Raw genomic sequence first — 22,291 nt, forward strand, 5'->3', positions numbered from 1 at the left:
TCGCCTTTTACCTGTGCTGAGCCCAGTTCGCCGTCCCTCCCCTGAACTACCAGGGTCCTCTGAAAGGGTCTCGGCAGTCCTGGGTCCACAGGCAAGTGCCCCAAGGCTGCGCTGTTCTCTGCAGGTGTACCTGGCAGCAGGCACCGTGTACGGACTGGAGGGGCAGCTTCATGAGCTGGAGGATGCTGCCCGCAGCATCCACAGTTGCACCAATGAGACGGAACTGGCCGATCTGGAGGACCAGGTAGCCACGGCCGCAGCCCAGGTCCACCACGCTGAGCTCCAGGTGAGATCCTTCCTCTCTGCTCAGAAGGGGGGCTCGCAGGGGGATCCCCATTTTCCACAAGACTTGTCTCAGACGTGGGAATAGAGTTAGGGCCCTGTCAGATGCATTCCAACGGATCTTTTTTTAAAATCATTTTATTGGGGGCTCTTACAGCTCCTATAAAACTCCATACATCAATTGTATCAAGCATATTTGTATATATGTTGCCATCAATATTTCCAAAACATTTTCTACTTCAGCCCTTGGTATCAGCTCCTCTTTTTCCCCTTCCTGCCCTCGTGAATCCTTGATCAATTATATATTTTTATTATTATTTCATATCTTACACTGTCCATTGTCTCCCCTCACCCACCTTTCTGTTATTCATCCTGCTGGGGGGGTGAGCGCTAGATATCCAACCTTATGATGGATTCCCCCTTCCTCCCCCTTCCTGGAAATCCCCCTCCCCTTATGACATCACTGCTCACACTACTGTTCCTGAGGGTTTTATCTGCCCAGAATTCCATGTGTCGAGAGCTCTTATCTGTACCAATGTGTGTTCTCTGGTCTAGCCAGATGTGTAAGGTAGAACTGGGTCATGATGGGGTGGGGGGAAGCATTCAGGAACTAGAGGAATGAGCTGTGATTCATCGGTGCTATACTGCACCTTGGTTGAATAATCCCTTCCTTATAACCCCTTTTTGATGAATAGACTCTCCCCCAAATTAGAGTCTTGCTAGCACATGGGACTTCTGGTTAAAGCCTTACATCCCTTTCCTCTGATGTATTTTCTGACCCCTTTGGCAAGTCACTCTGTTATCTGGGTTCCCAATTCCACCCCAGACCACGCTTCCCCTTCCCTGTCATGCAGTTGATGACGCCTTTGATGCCCCTCTTCCCGAGACTACGAGCTTCCTGAGAGCAGGCTTCTGTCCAGTCACTTGAGTAACTAGCATATGTAATAGTCTGGGGACTTTAGAGAAACAAATCCACAGACACTCATGTATAAGAGAGAGTTTTATGTAAAGAGTAAGTCCACATCAAGAAAACACCCCAACGCAGTGCTGCCCAAGCCCACAAGCCCAACATTAACCCATATGTCCGACACCAATCCACAAAGTCCTCCTCCATCTCACAAAACACACACTATGATGCCGGCTGCAGGAGGAAAGCCAAGTCAGTAAATGTGTAAGCATCTCAGCGCTGGCAGGGGTCTCCACACGGCTGCTCCAGCACCCAGGGCTGCATCGGGGTAGGTCCGTATGGCTTCTCCTTGGGGATGTCTTGCAGGAAGTGAGCCTTGCCAGCTGAAGCAGGGAACTGGCTAAGGCAGCTGCACCCTGGTCCGACCATCACAAAGCAAGAAACCCGAGAACTAGAAAGCCAAGGCTCACTGAGCCATTTAGCTCCCTGCCCTTCAATTAACCCCATATGTGTTTATCGGCCAGGTTGGCACAATAAACTTTAACTATGTCAGCATGATACCCGGCACATGGTAAAAATGGATTGAATGAGGGAATGGAATTCGAAGCCCGGCCCTCTCAGGCCTATGCTGTCCATGAGAAGCAGGCAAGGTTCAGCTCAAAGAAGTCACTGCCCTGCAGTCTATGCTGACTCAAAAAGACCCTGCAGGACCTGCCCCGGTGGGTTTCTGAAGCTGAAAATCCTTCCAGGAACAGAAAGCCTCACCTTGCTTGTGAGAAGTACCTGTGAGTTCCCACGGATAACCGTGAAGCTGGCAGCCCTGAGGTGGGACACAGTCACATGCACAGACTCAAGCTATAGACCGGTCAGCCAGTCCCCGGGAGTCTCCATTCCACCACAGCAGCAGAGGGCCTTCAGGGATGGCTTATTTCAGAACCGCTTGCAGTATCCCCCAGGTCTTTCTGAAGACACGTGTGTGCCGTTTCTGTGGATCTTCACCGATCGCTGACGGGGCATTCAGAATTAACAACAGACTCAGTCGTTGCAAGCTCTCTCCTTGATAAGACATCTTCATTTCCATGAGAGGTGTCGACCCTAAATCTCAGCCTTTGGGCAGTGCCTCAGCGTGGGAACCTTGATCAGCACGGATGCGCCCCAGCTCTGCTGTCTGTGCTCATCCAATTAACCTCACTCAAAATACCACACGGGCAGCCGTCTTCTTTTCTTTTCTTTGTTTTTTGTGGGAGGGTGGGGTGGACGGAGGCTCTCACTGAGTAGGGTAGGTACACTGAATTGTGTTCTTGGATTCAGCCAGGACCCAGGAGTGCTGTGCAGGATGCCATTGCCCAGTGGGGAAGGAGAAGGCAGAGTGACCCATGGGGATGGCCTGGCAATGGCCTTCCTGGGGAGCGGCTCTCCTCGCATCAGGAAAAGCTGTCCTTCTGCAGACAGGGTTCTTGATCGTAGCAGATATGCAGTTCTACGTTTGGTCGTTTTGCTTTGATTCCCAGGCACCGGGGCTAAAGCAAACCCCTCCCCTCACTTCTAGCAGGTCATATAGCACGCAGCCTTAGGAGCAAGGAGGGATGTTCACGCATGCATAGACCAAAGGACAGGCCACATCAGCCTGTCCCCTGCCGTCTCCGTTCCTCCTTCGGGTTCTCTTGCCCTACGGATGGAAACGTCTTCTTGCAGCATCTGTCCAGTGGATCAGCAGTTTACTTCTCATTGGCCTGTCTCCCAGGGCCCACTGAGCAAAGACCTTCCATTGTAACTACCCCCAGGAAAGACTGTGGGGTGCCGGGCCCCACAGTTGCTAACAGCAGGCGATGGCTTAGCCTGAACCCTTTCTCAGGGGATTGTGCAAGTCACTGGTCGGTAAACCACAGGATTCTGCTCTCTGTGTGAAGCTTGAGGAGTTAAGAACAGCAAAGGATCTTGGGGGGCCAGGAGAGGCAGGGCCCGGGAGGGCTGGGGGACCCCTTTTAGGTGTCAGCTGCCAAGAGCTTCCGCCTGCGCTCATTCCCCCCTGTCCAAGATATAGCCTTCAACTACCCCTCCTCCATTTCTGACCAAGACTGTCACCCCTCAATGGGGAGTGGGGGTCATCTCCCCTCGCTAATGACCCTTCTGCTGCCTTCTCTCGGGATTCCCTCCGGCCCTGTCCCTGTAGCCTTCGTGCAAGGGAAACCCCTGCCATGGAGCTGCTGCCGACTCATAGGAAATCCTTCACCGCATTCCCCAGCCTGTGACTTGTCGCCAGAGCAGACAGCCTCATCTTTCTCCTGCAGAGCGGCTGGTGGGTTCGAACCACCGACACAGCAGTCTAACCCAAAGTGCTCCCAAGGGTCCTTTTGTTCAAAGCAGGCCTCGGAACACGATAGGAGGATCCCCCTGCTCCCTTCCATAGTAGGGGCTTGGTTTCTCCGTACTGTGGTTTGGAGTCCTCACAGCCAGGGAAGCAGGAGGTAGGGCATATGCGTTCTGTTGGCTCATTCCTGACATAAGCTCTTCTGGAAGCCATACCCTGCCCCACTCCATGCTGAGCCAAGTGACCTGGCCCAAGCCCCCATGATGCATGGGCTCAGGGGTATCAGCAGGTGTGCTCTGGCCAGATGCCCAAACAGCGCCTTGGCAAAGAATGCCAGGGCGTTGGGTGTTGGACAAGCCAGCACATGGCACAGGCTCCGGAGAAAGGTTGCAGATTAAGCTCTCCGTCCTAGCAAACCCACAGAGCCAGGCCGGCACCCCTGCCTCGACTTCGCCATCACTGCTAGAGAAGGTGCCGGTAGTCGTGAAAGGGATGAAGGGACGGCGGGCATGCCCCAAAGCCTCGGCTCTTCATAGAGGCGTGCATCCTTTTAATGAAGATTCTCCCCTCTTGATTCCAACCCCACCCTCCACCTGCCCCCGACCCTGCCTTCCCGCCGGATTAAGATTTCCGACATCGAGAGCCGGATCGCAGCCCTGACCGTGGCAGGATTGAACATCGCGCCCTGTGTGCGGCTCACACGCAAGCGGGATCAGAAGCAGAGGAACCAGGTGCGGTAGCTAGTCCCTCACCCCCTCGGAGGAGCGAGTGTGCGACCTGGACGTTTCCGAAGACAAACGGCCTTTGGGCCGCTGTGTTCTGTCCGTAGGTACACACCATCGATGCGTCCCGGCAGCAGAGGCGGAAGCTGCCGGCGCCGCCAATGACAGGTACGTTGAGATGAAAACCAAACGGTCATCGGGCGACAGTGACTTGAGTAGCCGAGAGGCCAGAACTGGACGCCCTACGCCTGGAGGACGTCCTCACCCGGAATGGCTATTGGAAGGGGTCTGTCTTAGGATCTGGTCCCCAGAAACACACCCTGGGACAGGTGATTCAGAGACCAGAGCTCAGCCAATGCGAGGTTCTTTAATCCGGCGCTTCTCCTATGGGCAACCGTGGCTAAATGCCACTGGAGACCTCTAGGAGGCAGTGTTGGCCACACCACAAAGGTTCCTGCCCCAAGCATAGTGAGCTGAGGTATTATCCATCAGTTCTTATCCATCGTTGGCCGAAGGTTATTCCCAAGGTCATTGACACTGCTACCCCTGACCTGTTCCCATGCATGGCCCATGGGAAGCCTGGGACAGAGTGCAAGTGTTTGCCATCGGCGACTGGCATGGTGTGCCCGAATGATGAATGCCAGGGACGTGTGGGTGGAACATCGAAAGCATTTACCAGGATCCAACCCAGAAGGGAAGCTAGCTGTGCCAGCCTTGCCTCCCGTACCCACGGGCTGTTCTCAACCATTGGCCTTGATTCAGAAGCCGTGGGGTGAGGCAGAATGACCTAGTCATCTGGATTTACAGATTTGAGCGATTGAAAGTCAGAAAGCGGAGTGCGGGATCCCCTCAGTGCCCTTCACTGGACGTGTCCTTTGGATTCCACAAAGCCCTGTGTGGTTAAAATATGTTTCACGTTCTGTGTAATATATTTATTATATCATATCATATATCATTATAAAACCTCCCATGGCATCTGGGATGTGTCCTAGTACCACTATTACGAGTTAATGAGCCTTAATGAACAGAAATTTATTTTCTCACACTTTAAGGTGCTCAGGCCACTGCCCTTGAACCAATTCTGACATGTAGCAGCCCTATCGCGCAGGCTAGAGCTCCTCCCGGGGGTTGCTGAAACTGTGAACTCTTCGTGGGAGTACAAAGCCTCCCCTTCCTCCCTTAGAGGGACTGGTGGTTTTGAACTGCTGACCTTGTGGTTTGCAGCCCAACACATAACCCACTAGACCACCGGAGCTCCTTTGAGAAAGCTGAATTCAGGGCACTAGCCCTAGGGGAATGCTTTCTCTCTGTGTCCGCTCTTGGGAGAAGCCTCCTTCTTGGCTTCTCTAGCATTCTCCTCGGAGTTCCTTGGAGAGCTCCACATGGCATTGATCTTCCTCCATTTGTACGTGCTTGCTTCTGTACCCGATTGGCTCCTTTAAGCCAATCCTTTCACAGATAGGGCCCTAATAACATCAGCAGAGATATAATTTTGAGGATTAAGCTGGGCCTGACACAAACGATGGTATTTTCAGTTGCCTCATATGCATGTGAAGGTGGGACATTGAGTAAGGAAAACTGGAGAGGAATTGATGCCTTCTATTTATGGTATTGGTGGAAAGTATTGAATATACCACGGGCTGATAGAAAAATGAATGAACTTTAAAAGAAGGACAGCTAGAATGCTTCTTAGAAGCTGAGACCCATCCTTGGGCGTGTTATCAGTAGAGAGCAGTCCCCGGAGAAGGAGATCCTTCTTGGTCAACTAGAAGGTCAACAACAAAAGGAAGGGCCACAATGAGGTAGATGGACACAGTAGCTGCAAGAAAGTGGTCAAACACAGCAATAGTTGTGGGGACGGCACAGGACGGGGCGGTGTTTTGTTCTCTTGTGAGAGGTCCGTATGAGTCAGAACTGACTCAGTGGTGCCTAACAATAATAATAAGCCAACTCTATTCCAAATGGGCTTACGTACACAGGTATAGCAGTGAGGACCTCAAAATTTATTTGGGGGAGGGGGGGAAGAGACACAGTCCACTCCATAACAGGCAGCATTTGATCATGAAACGTGACTATCCCTACAGGGAAAAAAAAACACAGTGTTCATACTCACCAACACAAGCATGTTCCGTGACCACAACCCATTTTAGAGCAGGTGTTTTTCATCAGATGAGGTTTGGCTCTTGGGTTGTTAGAGCCAAGAGCCAGGTTGGCAAATAGGAATTTATGGATGCTGTGGGGTGCCCTGTGAACTACCCGCTCCCCCAGGACAGCTGCCACTACTGCCTTGACTGACTGGGCCATCATCAACGTGGGGGGTAAGATGAAAAGATGCCGCAGTCACAGTCAGACAAAAAGAAGTCTAGCACAAAATAAATGTAGGCAACCACTGAGGTCTCTGCTACTCAACAGTCAGCCTGGCTTTTGAGGGGGGGCTCACTCCTATTTCTCTCCTTTTTAGCCGAAAAACACGAGGCACCTGCCGTGGCCACCCTGAAAACATTCAACCGCAACTTCCTTCTCCAAGACTTCTCAACCATCAGGACTAAGGAAAGGGACAAAGCCACCAAGGACCTGGTGGTAAGCTGCTTCTCTGCCGTAGGGACCTCACTCCCACTGTCTTCCTGTAGCTCCAGGGGATAGCCCTTCCTTCTGCACCTCCCCCAGGAGAACCCAAGAAGCCTCTGTTGGCTTGCAGGTGGGAGGGCTTCTAAAATAGGGACCTGGTCTCCCACCTACCATCACCAACCTCTGTGATGTATGACTCCGTCACCTCAGCCACATCTCTGCTGCCGGTAGAAACGGGCTGTGGTCCGAGGGAAATGTAAGTTGGTACACAGGCGTGTAAGACGGGGTTGGGTAAGAGAGCGAGTGTTCTGTTTCAGTCCATATTCCCTCTCCCTCTGATGCCGTGCTTATGAACAACTGTTGCTTTGTTAGCATAGTTATAGATCACATTAGGGACCTTGGCGGTGTAGTGGCTAAAGGTCTTATCCAAAAGGTGGGCAGCTCAAATCCACCAGCTGCTCCTCAAGAGGAAGCCACATTGGTCTGCTTCCCTAAAGACAGGCCTTGGAAACCCCATGGGGCCATTGACTTTGCTCTCTGCGAGTGGGGGTTGGGATCACTTGATGGGGATGGGTTTTCTACGTCACATTCTACGCTAATAAACACATCACATCTTGATTATACTTAATTTTCATTTCTCGTGATTTAATTAATGAGGAAGTTTTATTTTTATAGGAAAAGTAAGACTTCTCAGCAATTTCATTGACTTTCTGCTTTTCATTAACTGATTTTTGCATGGAGCTTGCTTGTTTTTGTTTTTTAAAATCATTTTATTGGGGGCTTGTATAACTCTTATCTCAATCCATACATACATCCATTGTGTCAAGCACATTTGTCCATTTATTGCCATCATCATTCTCAAAACATTTGCTTTCTACTTGAGCCCTTGATATCAGCTCCTTATTTTCCCCTCCCTCCCCGGCCCCTCTCCCTCACAAACCCTTGATAATTTATAAATTATAATTATTTTCTCTTGTCTTAGACTTCCTGACACCTCCCTTCACCCATTTTTCTGTTGTCTGTCCCCCAGGAAGGGGGTTATATGTAGATCCTTGTAATTGGTTCCCCCTTTCTACCCCACCTTCCCTCCACCCTCCTGGTATCGCCACTCTTACCACTGGTCCTAAAGGGATCATCCATCCTGGATTCCCTGTGTTTCCAGTTCCTATCTGCACCAGTGTACATCCTCTGGTCTAGCCAGGTTTGTAAGATAGAATTGGGATCATGATAGTGGGGCGGTGGGGGGGGGGGGAGCATTAAAGAACTAGAGGAAAGTTGAATGTTTTATCGGTGCTATACTGCACCCTGACTGGCTCGTCTCCTCCCCTTGCATGGAGTTTTAGTGTCTCGGAGTCAATGCCTGGTCCATTTGTTCTTCTTCATCTGCATCTGAAAAGAAAGGTAGTACAATGCTTTTGACTGTGTTTATGAACAGCGTCAGTAGCAGCAGCCACAAAATGCAGCCAAGAAAGGGATGGCAGATCATGAGTACGGACTCAGGCGATCATACCCTGCTGCCATCAAGCATGTTGAGCATGTTTGATGAAGGACATGGTGTCTCCCTCAGCGATACCAGTTGTGCTAAGGGCAGACACCAACTGGAATGACAAGTTTGAAGCCAGGGCCAAATGTATTCTGCAGCCAGTTGTGCGCCAGCCACCTACTGCCCCTGTCATAAACGCACGAGCCCCAGATAATGGTGTGATGATGGGCATGCACTGATGCATTACACATACCCCATCTCTTTCCAGCAACGTCATCCTCATTGGTCAGCCCCAATCCCTGGACTTCTAATCACCTTGCTCGCTTCTGGCCCATTAGTGCAGAGAGCTAAAATGATACATCAAACTGAAAGGGTCTACTACTGGGACCAGGGATGGACTCAATCAGATGATAAAGATGAAGATAAAGTTGAGTAACAGAAAAGTTAAAAAGGAAAGAGCAGACAATATTTATTCAATAAATGCAAACCCAAAAAGAGGTACGGATGGGGGTGGGGAGATTGCTTTGAAGCACAAAAGGATGCAAGACAAGAAACATTCAGAGAAAGTGAGCAAAGGGGCCGTTGTGTTCCTGATGAAACATAATTGTTATCATGCCTTGGGAGATGGCTGGAAGCTCCCACGTCGGCCTCTGGCAGCCCCAGGAGGCCAGAGAGGAATCTTAACTACTCTGAAATCTTCGCTGAGATCTTTCCTTTGCCGAAGAGTGACTTTCGTGCCAAGCATCCGCGGATCTTTCATCAAAATGGATAAAAGTCTCCAGTGCCTAAAAACCACTCTCTGAGACCAAAATGCCCCAAATAATCCAGAGCATCAGTGTTCCATAGAACTTCCTGCAGGGATGGAAATGTTCTATATTTGCAATGCCAACTACGGTGCCAGTTCACCGCATGCGGCTACGTAACCGTTGGCATATGACTACGGGGTCAGAAAGAAATGGTTTCTCAATGCTATTTCATTACTGTCTTACAGATTTCAGGCTGGTCTTGATTTGTATGTACGTGGTATTTTCATTTTCTAAGCAGCCTGTGGGCTTGCATGTTCTAATGTTCACTTCACCAAGTCAAGAGACAAGCCAATCCACAGAGCACTCACAAGACGAAAGCATTACCCGTAAGGAAAAAAACTATTTGGACAGAACAGAAGGCTCTGTTCTAAGGAACAGCTAATTCCCAAGCCATCTAGCCATTTCCAGTGCATAAAAAAAAAGAATGGAAAATTGAATCTTCGTGTCGTGAAGCTAGGCTAACCCCAATGACCCAACCCTGGTGTGACTCTAAGCCAACTCACAAACATAGGCACCCAGACCACTGGACAAGCAAATTACACTGGTTGTCCAGAGAGATGGAACATGCTAACTAAGCTATTAGCAAATTAAACTCCACAGTTAAATAATAAGTTACCCTATTCAATAGTAAATTACTGGGTGGTTTTATGAGACTACCTCTCATATTAAAAGAAAAAACCTCTCCCAACTCTTTGCCACCAAGTTGAGTGGGACTCATTGCGACCCCATAGAACAGGGTAGAGCTGCCGCTGTGGGTTTCCAAGGCTGCAACTCTTTACAAGAGCAGAAAACCTTGTCTTTGTGCCACTGAGCAGCTGGTGGTTTTGAACCACTGACTTAGGGGTTAGCAACCCAGTGTATTCTCTACTCTGCCACCAGGGTTCCATCTTTGATATTAGGATGACTGGGGTCGGGGGTGGTTGGGGATGGGTGGGCGTGTTGCTGTGGGGTCAAGGGTGACTCATATTAAGTGACCTTCTAGGTCAGGGTAGAACCTCCCCTCGTGGTCCCAAGCCTGAAATATTGACTAATGAAGCATATCCATCAATGATTTCTTCCCAAATGAACTTGTAGTTTGATCCAGTTGTCATCCAAATGTGTTAGATGTCCTTTTGAACAACAATAACACAATCCATATCAGAGTAACTATGGGGAGGGGGTGGAGATTAAAAGTATTTTGTGAAATTAAAGTGATTTTTCTGACCTATTTGAAATAAATGCTGCTCTGCGGTAGGTTAACAGATTAGAATAGGGAGCTCAGAGATAGATACAAGCGGACATGAGAATGGGCTACATGCCTTTTTAAATGAAACATTACATACTGGTACGGAAGGCATGGATTACTAAACTACTAGGAAAATAGGCCATGAGGTAGCAGTGGAGAGGGAAATCAAATCATTCCCATGCCATGCCCCAGAACAAATTGCAGATGCATTAAGAAGGACTTGCAGCACGTGACAAGAAGGGATCTTAAAGGTCATGAGATACATCAATGGTCAATGATCACACATTCATTTTATGATACACTTGAGTTAATTCCAACTCACAGTGAGTCCACAGCACAGGTTAAAACTGCCCCTGTGGGTTTCGAAGGCTGTCAATCTCTATGGGCCTAGAAAGCCTCCTCTTTCTCCTGTGGAGTAGCTGGTGGTTTCGAACTGCTGGCCCTGAAGTTGGCAGCCCAACCAAAGGCAGTCACATTGTAATCACCTAGGTTCGCTTTTGCCAAGTGGCTGATGACAGTGTGCTTACCATGTCCCCCAGGAGCCCACTCGGGAGTCTGCTGTGACGATTTAGTGCCATGAAACTCCACTGCCAGTGACCCACTGCCTCCGGCCGTACACGACAGTGCCTTGACCCAACAGCCATCGAATACCGTCTGGATGGCCACCTGAGGCGAAGGTCTGGGGAGGCCTCAGTGTACCTTTGCACAAGGCTGGCCTGATACCTCACCCAGAAGACCGCCTTGTGGTCTCGCCCCCCTGTCTGCCTTCGGCTCCCAGGGGAATCCAGGACAGAAAACCAAGACGCTGGCCTCCAGCAGCAGTTGATGCATCGTCTTCACGTTTGCTTTGCCCCGGTGTGTTGTCTTCAAGGTCTTCTCTTTGTCCTAATCGCCTTGATTCCACTGGAATCACGCGTCAGTGATTTGTCCCAAGGAAAAGTGTTGAGAGCTGGGGAGAGGGGTGGGGGGATGTGGGCGTGGCGAGGAGAGGGATTGCCCATTCATCAACGCTTACTGATCGCTCACAACATTTGGAAAGTCTCCAACAGCCTCCTCACTCCCTGCCACACTACCAGCCCCTCCCGTTGTTCGGCACGCACAAGCCACAGACGGGAACACTGTGGCTTGCCATGCCTAAAAGCTCCCCTCTCCATCTCTTCCCTGACTCTAGGTCTGCCTGAAACAATAGCTCATTGAAAACTTAGGGTTTTTCCAGAGAGTTCCTGAGGATTTCCCCATCCCGAAGGGGACGGGACCGTGGGAAAGGCCGCCACATTGGTCCGCCATGAAGACACTGTCCAAACACAGCAGGACGCCCTTTAGCCAGCACCGACTCTCCATGAGATCCAGGCGACTGGGTCTGTACCGAGGAAAACCACATGAGAAATTGTCCTCCAAAGTCCATTCCCCAAGGCCTAGTCAGCTCACCCGTCAATGCCATGAAAGTGTCTGAGGGCTAGCTTGGGTCCAAACAAAGCCAGGACAAACTGTGAGTGGATCGGACTCAGGAGTTGACAGGAGCGCGCCATCCATGGTCTGTTTCAAATGCATGACTATTTAAAGTGTGTGTGTCAAAATCAAGTGAAACGGGAGTTTGGCTCAGTTCATCCGGCAGTCAAAACACGTGCTTCTGCTTGCTGTGAGATACTCAGTCTGTGTAACAAAGGCAAAGGGTGGGAGGCACAGGGATGGCATGCCTGCCTCAGTAGAGTGCTGCTCTGGAGGAGGCAAAATTTTCGTTTGAATTCTTATAGCAGTCCCACTCAGTAGGTACCCCAATGTTTCAAATATGGAAATGGAGGACCAGAACAATGAATGTGCCCAAAGTCACATTACAGGTGTCTGTAAGCTAATTATCGTTGTAAAGCATCGCCCCGCATTGTTTTTGACTCTGTGTTCTTTCGCTGCTACATGCATTTCCCAACTTGAGTTGCTACCAAAATACATGTGTATGATCCATCCCTGATGGGGGACGCTTGTCTCCAACTAAGACTCCTTGCTGATGCTGTGTGTGTGTCATCCAACAGAAATGACTCATTTGAAATCAAGGACATCTTTGGGTTTTTATTCTGTTGGTGTGCTTCAAAGCAAAAGAAACAAAACAAAATTTTTAAAACACAAAACACACACAAAAGATCTGAGTTCCAAATAGAACATTTTCTTTAAGAGGCATGAAAAGCAACTATTGTTGTGTTACAGTGTTAAAATATTCATTTCCTTTGACAGAAATGTGTACTGTGTAAGCCTTGCAAAAAAAAAAAAACAGAAGCCTGCTCTGTGGCATTTGAATTTTTATAAAAATTTCCTTGTGCCAAACCAAGTACAAAGATTTAATTTACTATTTAAAACCATAAGCATATGTTATAGCTCCAGAAGAATTATTTTGTCATCAAGTGATTTTGATCTTTAGTGTCAATATTTATATTTAGATTAATTTTTATAAATGAAAATATTTTAATGGTTTAAGATAATGAGGATAATAGAACCTATGAAAGTTATGCCTGCCTTCACGTTATATGCATATTGCCAAGAATTACTGTCAAGAGAAATGATAAACAAGTAAAAGTCATTTATGAAAATAAAGTGAGTGGTGTGTGAGTGTTTGCTTGGAGAAGACTGAGAGGGTGGAGAGAGAAGTAACTGGAATAGCCTGTGCTCAAAACCACTGCTGTCCCCACCGCTCACATTCCTTCCAGTCCCACCACTCCCGTCACCACTGCAGTGCTCCCATGACCCCGAATTTCCCAATGAGTCCCTTTACTCAAGGCGAGCCTAGTGGCACACTGGTTAAAGTGTCTTAGTCCTGGTTGACTAGAGAAACAAATCCAGAGACACTCATATGTGTATAAGAAATAGCTTTATATCAAAGAGTCATTGGACCTTGAGAAAACATCCCAGCCCAGTCCAAATTAAGTCCATATGTCCGATACTCATCCATAAATTCCTCTTTAGATTCACGCAGTATATGCAATGATGCCAAATGCAGGATGATCACAGGCCAGTGGGTAGAAGGTCTTGTGCATCCAGTGACAGTGGAAGTATCTCAACACTGGCGCAGTCTCTGCGTGGCTCCTCCAGCTCTCCGAGTGTCTCAACAGCAGGAAAGGGAAGGCAGAGAGACTGGGTCTGGCCTCCAGTGAGCTATTTATCTATGCCACGCCTCCAAATGAGGTCATCAAGCTGAGACCTGATTGATAGGCTAGACTCCACCCCTCCACTCAAGTTGACAGATTATGTAACTGCCACAAAGGGCTTGATTGCTAATCAGAAGGTTGATGGTTCAGACCTACCCAGAGGCTCCATAGGTGAATATGAGCATCAAGGAACTCCCATGAATGGCTCTACTCACAGAGCACAGAATGGAATCATCCCCAAAAACAGCAAACACCAAACGATCACCTCCACTCACTCAAAGATCCCTAGGTTGTACTTTACGACTAACCTAACGGTTGGTGGTTTGAGCCCACCCAGCGGTACTATGGAAGAATGGTCTACCTGTCTGCATCTGTAAGATTACAGCCAAATATACTCTATTGGGTATGACATGATGTGGATGAAATGCCGATGAAATTCTGAAAGAGGGAAGGAAAGACAGCTCTGTGGGTAAGTTCTACTCTCCAACACATGGGCTCGACTTGGATGGATCCTGTTGCAATCCACTCAACAGCAATGATGTACTTCTGCTCTAGTGCTCACTCAAGTAAGGCCAGTGGTTCTCAGGGTGCTATTGGCATCTAGTGGATTTGTTAATACATATCTCAGAATGCACAGGAAAGCCCTACAACAAGTACCAAGAATCTTCTGGCCCAAAATATCAATAGTGTCCAGACCCTGAACATGAACCTGGACATAGTGGAGAAGCCCCAGCCCACCTCTGCAGGGGCTGGAGCTCAATTGTGATCCCCTGAGTCTTGCTGCTAAGACTGACCTGTCCGTGGTACTCAACACACCGGATCCTGCCATCTCAAAATAGGTATCGGAACTGCCCAATAACCTGAAATGAATGAGTTCATGAAACACACCCACTCCTCACTTATTGGCATGGCTAATTTCTAAAGATGAGGTCTTTGTGAAAATTAGCCTTAGGCGACAATGGGGGATGACCACCTCAGATCACAAATTGGAGCATGACTCAATCATGGCAAACTGCCAAACCACCAAATCACATCACTACATTGCAGCCAAACCCGTAGGAATCAGGGTTGCCAAGTTGACACATAACCATCAGACCCATCTTTAACTCTGGCCCAGCACTCAGTATTGCCAGATGAAGGTCATTAATGTGCAATATAATAGGACAGTAGTTTTATGACTTGTCATAAAGGTAAAATGTTCACTAATAATAAACTAATGAATAAAAGAGAAGTAGATGTCCTCAGAGAAGCCAATGACCTGCTCTGTCTGGTGGCCAGCCTAACACAATGGTTCTGAAATGTGACCCTGCCTCAAAATCACTTGTAGGGCTTATTAAACTCCAAACTGTGGGACCTTACTCTACAGCTTCAAGTACAATGGGTCTAGAATGGGACCCAAGAGCTTTTATTTCTAACACGCACTCAGAGGATGTTGGTGCCGCTGGTGCATGGACCACACTTTTAAAAATCTCTGAGAAGGGAATCAAGTTACCTTAAGAGCTTCCACCTGTACCTGAAACACTCCAGACAGTACAGAGTAGCCATACTCTCCTGGATGCGAGGTCCACTCACTCGATCCCTCCTATCAGCTCAGAACCTATTGTTTGGGGGAGCTAAGTGACTTGTCCATGGTCACATCACTCAGGTCTGGGGCTCAAGCCAAGTTCTGCCAAACTCTAGTGACCAGCCCTCTGTTTTTCCTCAAGCAAGAGAAAGGTGGTCTCTACTGCTGGGGAGAGAAATTTGAGAGTCCATTTCTCTCACTGAGACAAGCCACAGGCGGCACTGTCAAGTGGTTACTGGGGTGGGTGGCGGGGGGTTGTAACAGGATGTGGGAGAAAATGTTTATGTATGAAAACACATGCTGCAGACACGGCTGCAGGCAAGCAATGAGGCATGCAGTTGCAGTGTGCAGGGGGCTCTGCCAACTCGGGGTGCCTCTTGGCAGACTGTCAGAAGACAGTGGGAGGCAGAAACTCACTAAGCACAAGCCCAAGTGATGGCTGGGGCCCCTGTTTTTTGTGATTCAAATGAGAGATGCATGACAAAGCTGGAAACATACTTCCATTCTGTAACAGGACAAGGAAACACAAGCTGATGTAGCCCCACACCAGCCAAGGGTTAGGCACCACTGCATCATCATACATCAACTCAACTCCACTGCTCTCCAAGGCAGGACCCAGCAACCTCATGTGACCCCTGAAAATAAAGTTTACCCCCCACGGACCTAATGCATAGCAAAGTCTTGCCCATGTCTGGTTGGAATGGGACATGGTTGAATGTTATAAGAAAAATCCTACAAGCCAGCCAGGGTGCAGTATAGCACCAACGAAACACACAACATTCCTATAGTTGTTTAATGCTTCCTCCTTTCCGGTCCCCTGACCCCGACCCCCGCTATCATGACCCCAGTTCTAACTAACAAATCTGGCTAGACCGGAGCATGTACACTGGTACAGATAGGAGCTCTTGACACACGGAATCCAGGACAGATAAACCCCTCAGGAACAGTAATGGGAGTATCGATACCATGAGGGTAGGGGGAAGGTCGGGGGAGAAAGGGGGAACGGATCACAATGATCAATGTATAACCACCACCACCACCCAGCCCCAAAGAAGATGAACCATAGAAAGGTGGGTGAAGGAAGACAGTGGATGGTGTAAGTTATGAAAATAATAATATTTATAATCTATAATGGTTCATGAGAGGGGAGGAGGGAGGGGAAACTGAGAAGCTGATACCAAGGACTCAAGTAGAAAGAAAATATTTTGAAAATGATGATGGCAACATATGCACACATGTGCGTATTACAATGGATGTATGGATCGTTATAAGAGCTGTAATTGCCCCCAATAAAGTGGCTTATTTTTTTAAAAAATATTAAGTAAAAACAGATATATGAAGGGAAAAAGAAGAGAAATTCTAAGATTATGCAAAAACATAGAAAGAGAGATTGTTAGAGAGAGAGAGAGACTGCCACCAGGGCTCATCCAGGGACTAGGGGGAAGAGTGGCTGTTTTTACTGTCCATCAAGTTGGCCCCAACTCCTGGTGGTCCTGCATGTAACAGGTGAAAACATCGGCCAGTTCCTGCAGCACCTGCGTGGCCAGTGGTGCCTGCGAGTCCACTGTTGGGGATTTTCCTGGCGGGTGTTCCTCAGCCCTCTCTCTACCAAGTGTGGGGTCCTTTTTCAGCGACTGGTCTTCCGGGATGACATCAGCACAGGACACACAGTCACATCGTCCTCACATCGAAGGACCGTTCTGCTTGTCCCCGAGATTGACTTGCCCGTCTTTCGGTAATCCATGGCATCTGTATCACTGTGAAGTTGATTCTGACTCAGATGGTGACCCCCTAGCACAGAGGAGACCTGCCCCACCGTGTTTCCAGGGCTGTAATGTTTACAGGAGCAGACTCTCACACCTCTCTCCCAAAGAGAGACTGCGGATTTGAACAGCCCACCTTTTAGTTAGTTACCAGCCAAGTGCTGGCCCACTGCACCACAGTGTTTACACTTGACTACGAACCTCAAGATTGGTTGGTTGAACTTCCGCAACAGCACCACAGAAGACAGATCCGGAGATCTGCCCTGCAAACACAGGATCATCATAGCACCAGGAATCAGAGGCAACTCAACAGTAACAGGGGATATATATGTGTGTGTGTGTGTGTGTGTATGTATATATACATACACACACATATATCTGCATATGTGAATTAATATATATTTCACATATATATTACATTTCTCTGCATATATCTGTCTATTTCACATACATGTGTGTATATTTCACATGCATATGTATTTTTACACATGTATGTATATTACACATACATATGTATAATCAAATATGTATACAAACATACAAGAAAATGGGTAACTTTGGTGCCATTTGATTTTTTTAGCCATAGGAACCTGTTTCTTATTCAAAACCTATTACTTCTCATGTATGACCTACTAATCAACATTTTTAATGAATTTTCTTTGTTGATGCATAACCCGCCTATGAAGGACTGGAGGACGATAGGGCTGACTCGACTGTCAATGCATCTTTGCTTTTAAACAATAAAGGGTGTTACGATGGATGAGGAAACCGCCCTTGACATGAAATAGCTTCCATGACACCATGGCCACCACAGACTGTCACCATCTGCTTACAGAAACAAGTTCTATCAGCCTCAGCAAGACAATGTGTGTTCTTCCAGGTTAATTAGGATATGTACCCCAGATTAAATCAAAATGACTCTGTAAATAACGTGCATCTAACTAATGAACTCCTCCACCATCCATCTGAATGGAATTAGTGTGGGATGGTTGACCAAGACTCTCAGACACACCATCATAACACAAACATTGTGTTGGCCTGGCCTGCTGCTTCTCAGATGGACAGCAGACTAAGGGAGGAAGGATAAATAAAAATCTGGGACTATAGTGGATGGAACTTACCCAGATTCCTTGGGGTCAACCAAGTAAACCAGTGAGTTTCCACCTAATAATTGTGCATCCTTCCAAATGAATAGTCTCTAAATATTTGTTCTGCATTAATTTAATGCAGCAGGCCAAGGCAAAGAAGCACTCTGCTTCTCCTCTTTATCCGAGGTAATTCAGCTCTGACCTAAAACTCACATGGCCCTCTCTACAGGGGGAAATAAGGTCTTTCTCACTTGTGAAGATAGTGTTAAAACAAAATCTAGATTCATTCCATTGAATCTATTCCAACTCATAGCAACCTTATAGAATAGAGTAGGATTGGTCTACAGGGTTTCCAAGCCAATATCTCTGCAGAATCAGATTGTCACCTATTTTGCCAATAGAATGGGGTCAAACTGCTGGCCAGTGAGCAGCCGAAGGCTTAGCCACTTTGCCGTCAGGGTTCTAAGTGTCATTTCCAAAAATCAGATGTACTGCCATCAAGTCAATTCTGATTCATAGCAACTCCATAGGACAGAAGTTTCCAAGACTGAATCTTCATAGGAGTAGAAAGTCTCGTGTGTCTCCCACAGAATAGCTGGTAGTTTCAAACTGCTGACTTTGCTGTTAGGAGCCCAGCACATAAAGCAAGTAACTCACTACACCACCAGGGCTCCTTAGATGCAGTATAGCGATTAGCTAATGTTATTCCTCCAGTTCTTTAATGCTTCCTCACCCCCCACTATCATGACCCCAGTCCTGCCCTTCAGTTCTGTAGAATGGAGCATGTACACTGGTGCAGATAAGAGTTCAGGAACCCTCAGGAACAGAATTCGGAGTAGCAATACTAGGAGAATAGGTGGAGGGTAGGGGGAGGAAGGGAGGAAGGGGAAACTGATTACAATGATCAGTATTAACTGATCATATTAACTGCACCCCTCCCAAGGGGATGAACAACAGAAACATGGGTAAAGGGAGACAGCGGTTGGTGTAAGATATGAAAATAATAAGCATTTATAATTTATCAAGGAGCTACAAGTGTGGGAGTGGGGAGAGAAGAAAAAAAGAGGAGCTGATAGCAAGGACTCAAATAGAAAGTAACTGTTTAGAAAATGATGGTGGCAGCATATGTTCAAAATGCTTGATACAATTGCTGTATGGAATGTTTTAAGAGCTGTAAGAGCCTCCAATAAAATGATTTTTTTTTTAAAAAGTGAAGGGATGGAGTCTTGCCTGTCCATCGGGTCGCAGCTTAATGACCTCAGAGGTGCGACGGAGATAAATAGCTCACTGGAGGCCAGATCCAGTCTCTCTCTCTCTCTCTCTCTCTCTCTCTCTCTCTCTCTCTCTCTGCTGTCCCTTTCCTGTTGTTGAGACACACAGAGAGCTGGAGAAGCCACGTGGAGACCTGCGCCAGAGTTGAGATGCTTCCACCGCCACTGGATCCACAAGACTTTCCACCCACTGTCCTGTGATCTTGCTGCATTCTGTGTCATTGCATGTGCTGCGTGAGTCTGAAGCGGAATTTATGGACTAGTATCGGACATATGGGCTAACATTGGACTATGGACTTGATCCAGACTGGGCTGGGATGTTTCCTCAATATACAATTGTTCTTTTATAGAAAGATCTTTCTTATGCATATACGTGTGTCCTTGGATTTGTTTCTCTCATCAACCCAGACTCACACACAGGTGAAAGCTGGGCAGTGAAGAAGGAGGACTAAAGAATAATCGAGGCCTTTGAACTGTGGTGTTGGTGGAGACTAAGTCACCTTGCCATAGATCGCCAGAAGAGCAGAAAATCTGGCTTGGAATAAACGCAGCCAGAATGTTCCTTGGAAGCGAGGATGGCAAAACTTGAACCTTGGCTATGTTGTCAGGAAAGACCAGTCCCTCCTGAGAGGACATCATGTTTGGTCAAGTGGAGGGTCACTGAAAAAGAGACAGACCCTCAACGAGATGGCTTGGTAACAGTGGCTGCCACAATGGGCGCAGGCATACGACGGTTGTGGGCATGGTGCAGGATCAGGTGGTATTTCGTTGTACATTAGGTGGCGATGGTTGGAACCAAACTAACAGGTCTTTGCATTGTTGGCTGGAAGGAGAGTCTACTGGCCCTGTTCTCTTAGAGGATCAAAGAATGTAATAATCCAAGAATCAAAATAATCAATGGATAACAAATGTGCCTAATTACTAGTACAGTCTCTCAATCCACTCATAGTATGTTTAATTACCAATCAGTGAGTGTCCGCCCCCACCACCCACCCCCTGCAAAGTCTTAGCTGCTCCTCAGAGGACTCAGGGTGGTCTTATATGAAAAGAGCCTCTTTGATATCATTCAGCTAATGATCTATTTAAAACCAAGAAGGGCCCTTCTAGTTAGAATGAATCTTGCTGAAGCAAATGTTAAATGAGATTAGAAGAGCTCATTACAAATTGCTGTTGCGTTTAACCAGTAGCATTGAATGAAATTCATTCACTAGTGAGATGAAATGGATCCATAAACACCTGAGTACTGTTCTTGTCAACATCAGGAAAACCTAAGCCTCGGGAGCCTAGATAAACCTATCTTGTAGAAGCAGCTCTGGTGGTGTAATGGGTTATGTGTTGGGCTGCTAAACAAAAGTTTAGATGTTCAAACCCACCAACCATCCTGAAGGAGAAAGATGAGGCGGTCTGCTCCCATAAAGATTGGGGACAGGACAGGGGAATTTGGAGAGGAATGGGGAGCTGATAACAATCAGTTCAAAAAAGAAGAACATGTTGTAAAAATGATTGTACAACTCTTTTAATATGATTGAACTATTGAATTGTACTGCATGTGAATGATATGTCAATCAAACCGTTTGCAAAAAAAAAAAAAGACTGATAGAATCCTGTATGAGATGAGTCTATCTCCATCCTTCCACCCCAGGACAGACAAAATATCATCGGTTGATGAACCCTTCCTCCCCTCCCCTCAAATCCTAATCCTATCATATGCTCCAGAGCTGCCTCTCTCCCCTCTTGCCACTAAAAGAAAGGTGGGCAAATCCGCACCTGGCACCCTCAGTCTTCCAGTCATATGATTCCCTAAACAATTAGGCAGATGCAGGAAGAATTCCTCTACTGGCTCCTCTCCTTCTCCCTGTTCTCTCTGGAGAAGCACATGGAGATTTTTACTTTCCTCGAGGCAGAGGGAGAGGTAGGATCTGAATCCCGCCCTCACCCCCACCAGTCTAATGGCTCTACACTGCCTCTAATGTGGCCAACACCAAGGTTATATGCACGCACGTTTGCCAGACATCGATAACTAAAAGCTGGCATTTAGATGGACAGGGCATTTCTAGGACTGGAGGGAGGGTTGAAGGAACATGAGTAGACCCATCTGAAATCTTCTCTATGTGGGTGTTTCTTGGCTAGGATCCCCAGTACCTCTACCATTCATGCCTCTATAGGATAGCAAGGTACTTAAGACAGGAACTAGGGTCCTGTCATCCCCACATTATGCAGACACCCAGCCATCATAGACCTAAAGCCCACAAAGCAGGTGTTGAGCACACAACTTCATCTGGGGGAAGAAAGGGTGCTGGGAAACAGCACACATAGCGAATCAACAGCTCTTCTTGCTTCTGGAGTTGTTGCTAGGTGCTAGCAGGTCAATTCCACCTCCCAGCAATTCTTTGTGCAGCGGAATCAGATAGCACCCGGCTCTGCACCATCTTCACACATGTTTGCATGATTGAGCCCATGGCTGCAGCCACTGTGTCATGCCATCTCCTGGATACTTGACCAAAATGTCCTTTGCCTGCAGTCTCCTGATAACATGTGCAAACATATGTGAGACAAAGCCTTGCCACCCTTGCTTCTAAGGAGTAGTCCACTGCACTTTTTCCGAGACAGATTCGCAATAAATAGGAATGGTGTAAAGATAATATTTTCCTCTAAGCCATAAATAATTGATTTGCCCTGACAGAAACAGTGTACTCAAAAAAGGCAACAAACAATAACAACAAAGTTTTCTAAGTATTTGAAGACTACCAGGAAAAAAATTAGGTTCAACTCTCAAAGTTGCCAGGTGTTGGCTCTGTGGCCTGCTACCTGGTAAAGTGGGGGTACAGATTATCTTGCTCCTTGTTCAAAGGTTAAATGAACTAATGGATGAGAAAAACCTTGGCAGAAGGCTTGTTAATAATAGCTGGTTAATGTTTGTTTCCTCTTATGATAAGGAAGTCCTTCACATGTCAACATCATGGCTTACTAAGCAAAACACTGCTTCATCATTCCTACTCATGGCAAAAGAGGTCTTTGTTCTGCGAATGCGCATTTCTTTTGCCCTCCAATTCTGTGAAAGCAGTGTACTTCCCTGCATGTTGACATTGGGCCGGGCTACATGGCTTGCTTTGGTCAATGAGGTATTAATAAGAGAGATACACAAAGGGCTTGAATGTGTTCATTGA

The 22,291-nt window shown here is 47.4% G+C and overlaps 1 protein-coding gene across 1 annotated transcript in view; it reads left to right on the forward strand.

Moving 5' to 3' along the window:
• The window catches only part of LOC101648271 (myosin VIIA and Rab interacting protein), a 349,534-nt gene extending 338,275 nt beyond the window's left edge, over positions 1-11,259 (forward strand). Inside the window, exons 13-17 of the mRNA XM_004708673.2 lie at positions 125-286; positions 4,127-4,231; positions 4,330-4,390; positions 6,684-6,802; positions 10,844-11,259. Of these exons, the coding sequence (XP_004708730.1) occupies positions 125-286; positions 4,127-4,231; positions 4,330-4,390; positions 6,684-6,802; positions 10,844-10,876 (480 nt within the window). The 3' untranslated portion in view covers positions 10,877-11,259. The remainder of the gene's footprint in view (positions 1-124; positions 287-4,126; positions 4,232-4,329; positions 4,391-6,683; positions 6,803-10,843) is intronic.
• The last annotated feature ends 11,032 nt before the right edge of the window (positions 11,260-22,291 follow it).

The sequence above is a fragment of the Echinops telfairi genome, unplaced genomic scaffold (assembly GCF_000313985.2).
Source record: "Echinops telfairi isolate 266 unplaced genomic scaffold, ASM31398v2 ScPeMD7_4225;HRSCAF=4972, whole genome shotgun sequence".
Taxonomy (NCBI): domain Eukaryota; kingdom Metazoa; phylum Chordata; class Mammalia; order Afrosoricida; family Tenrecidae; genus Echinops; species Echinops telfairi.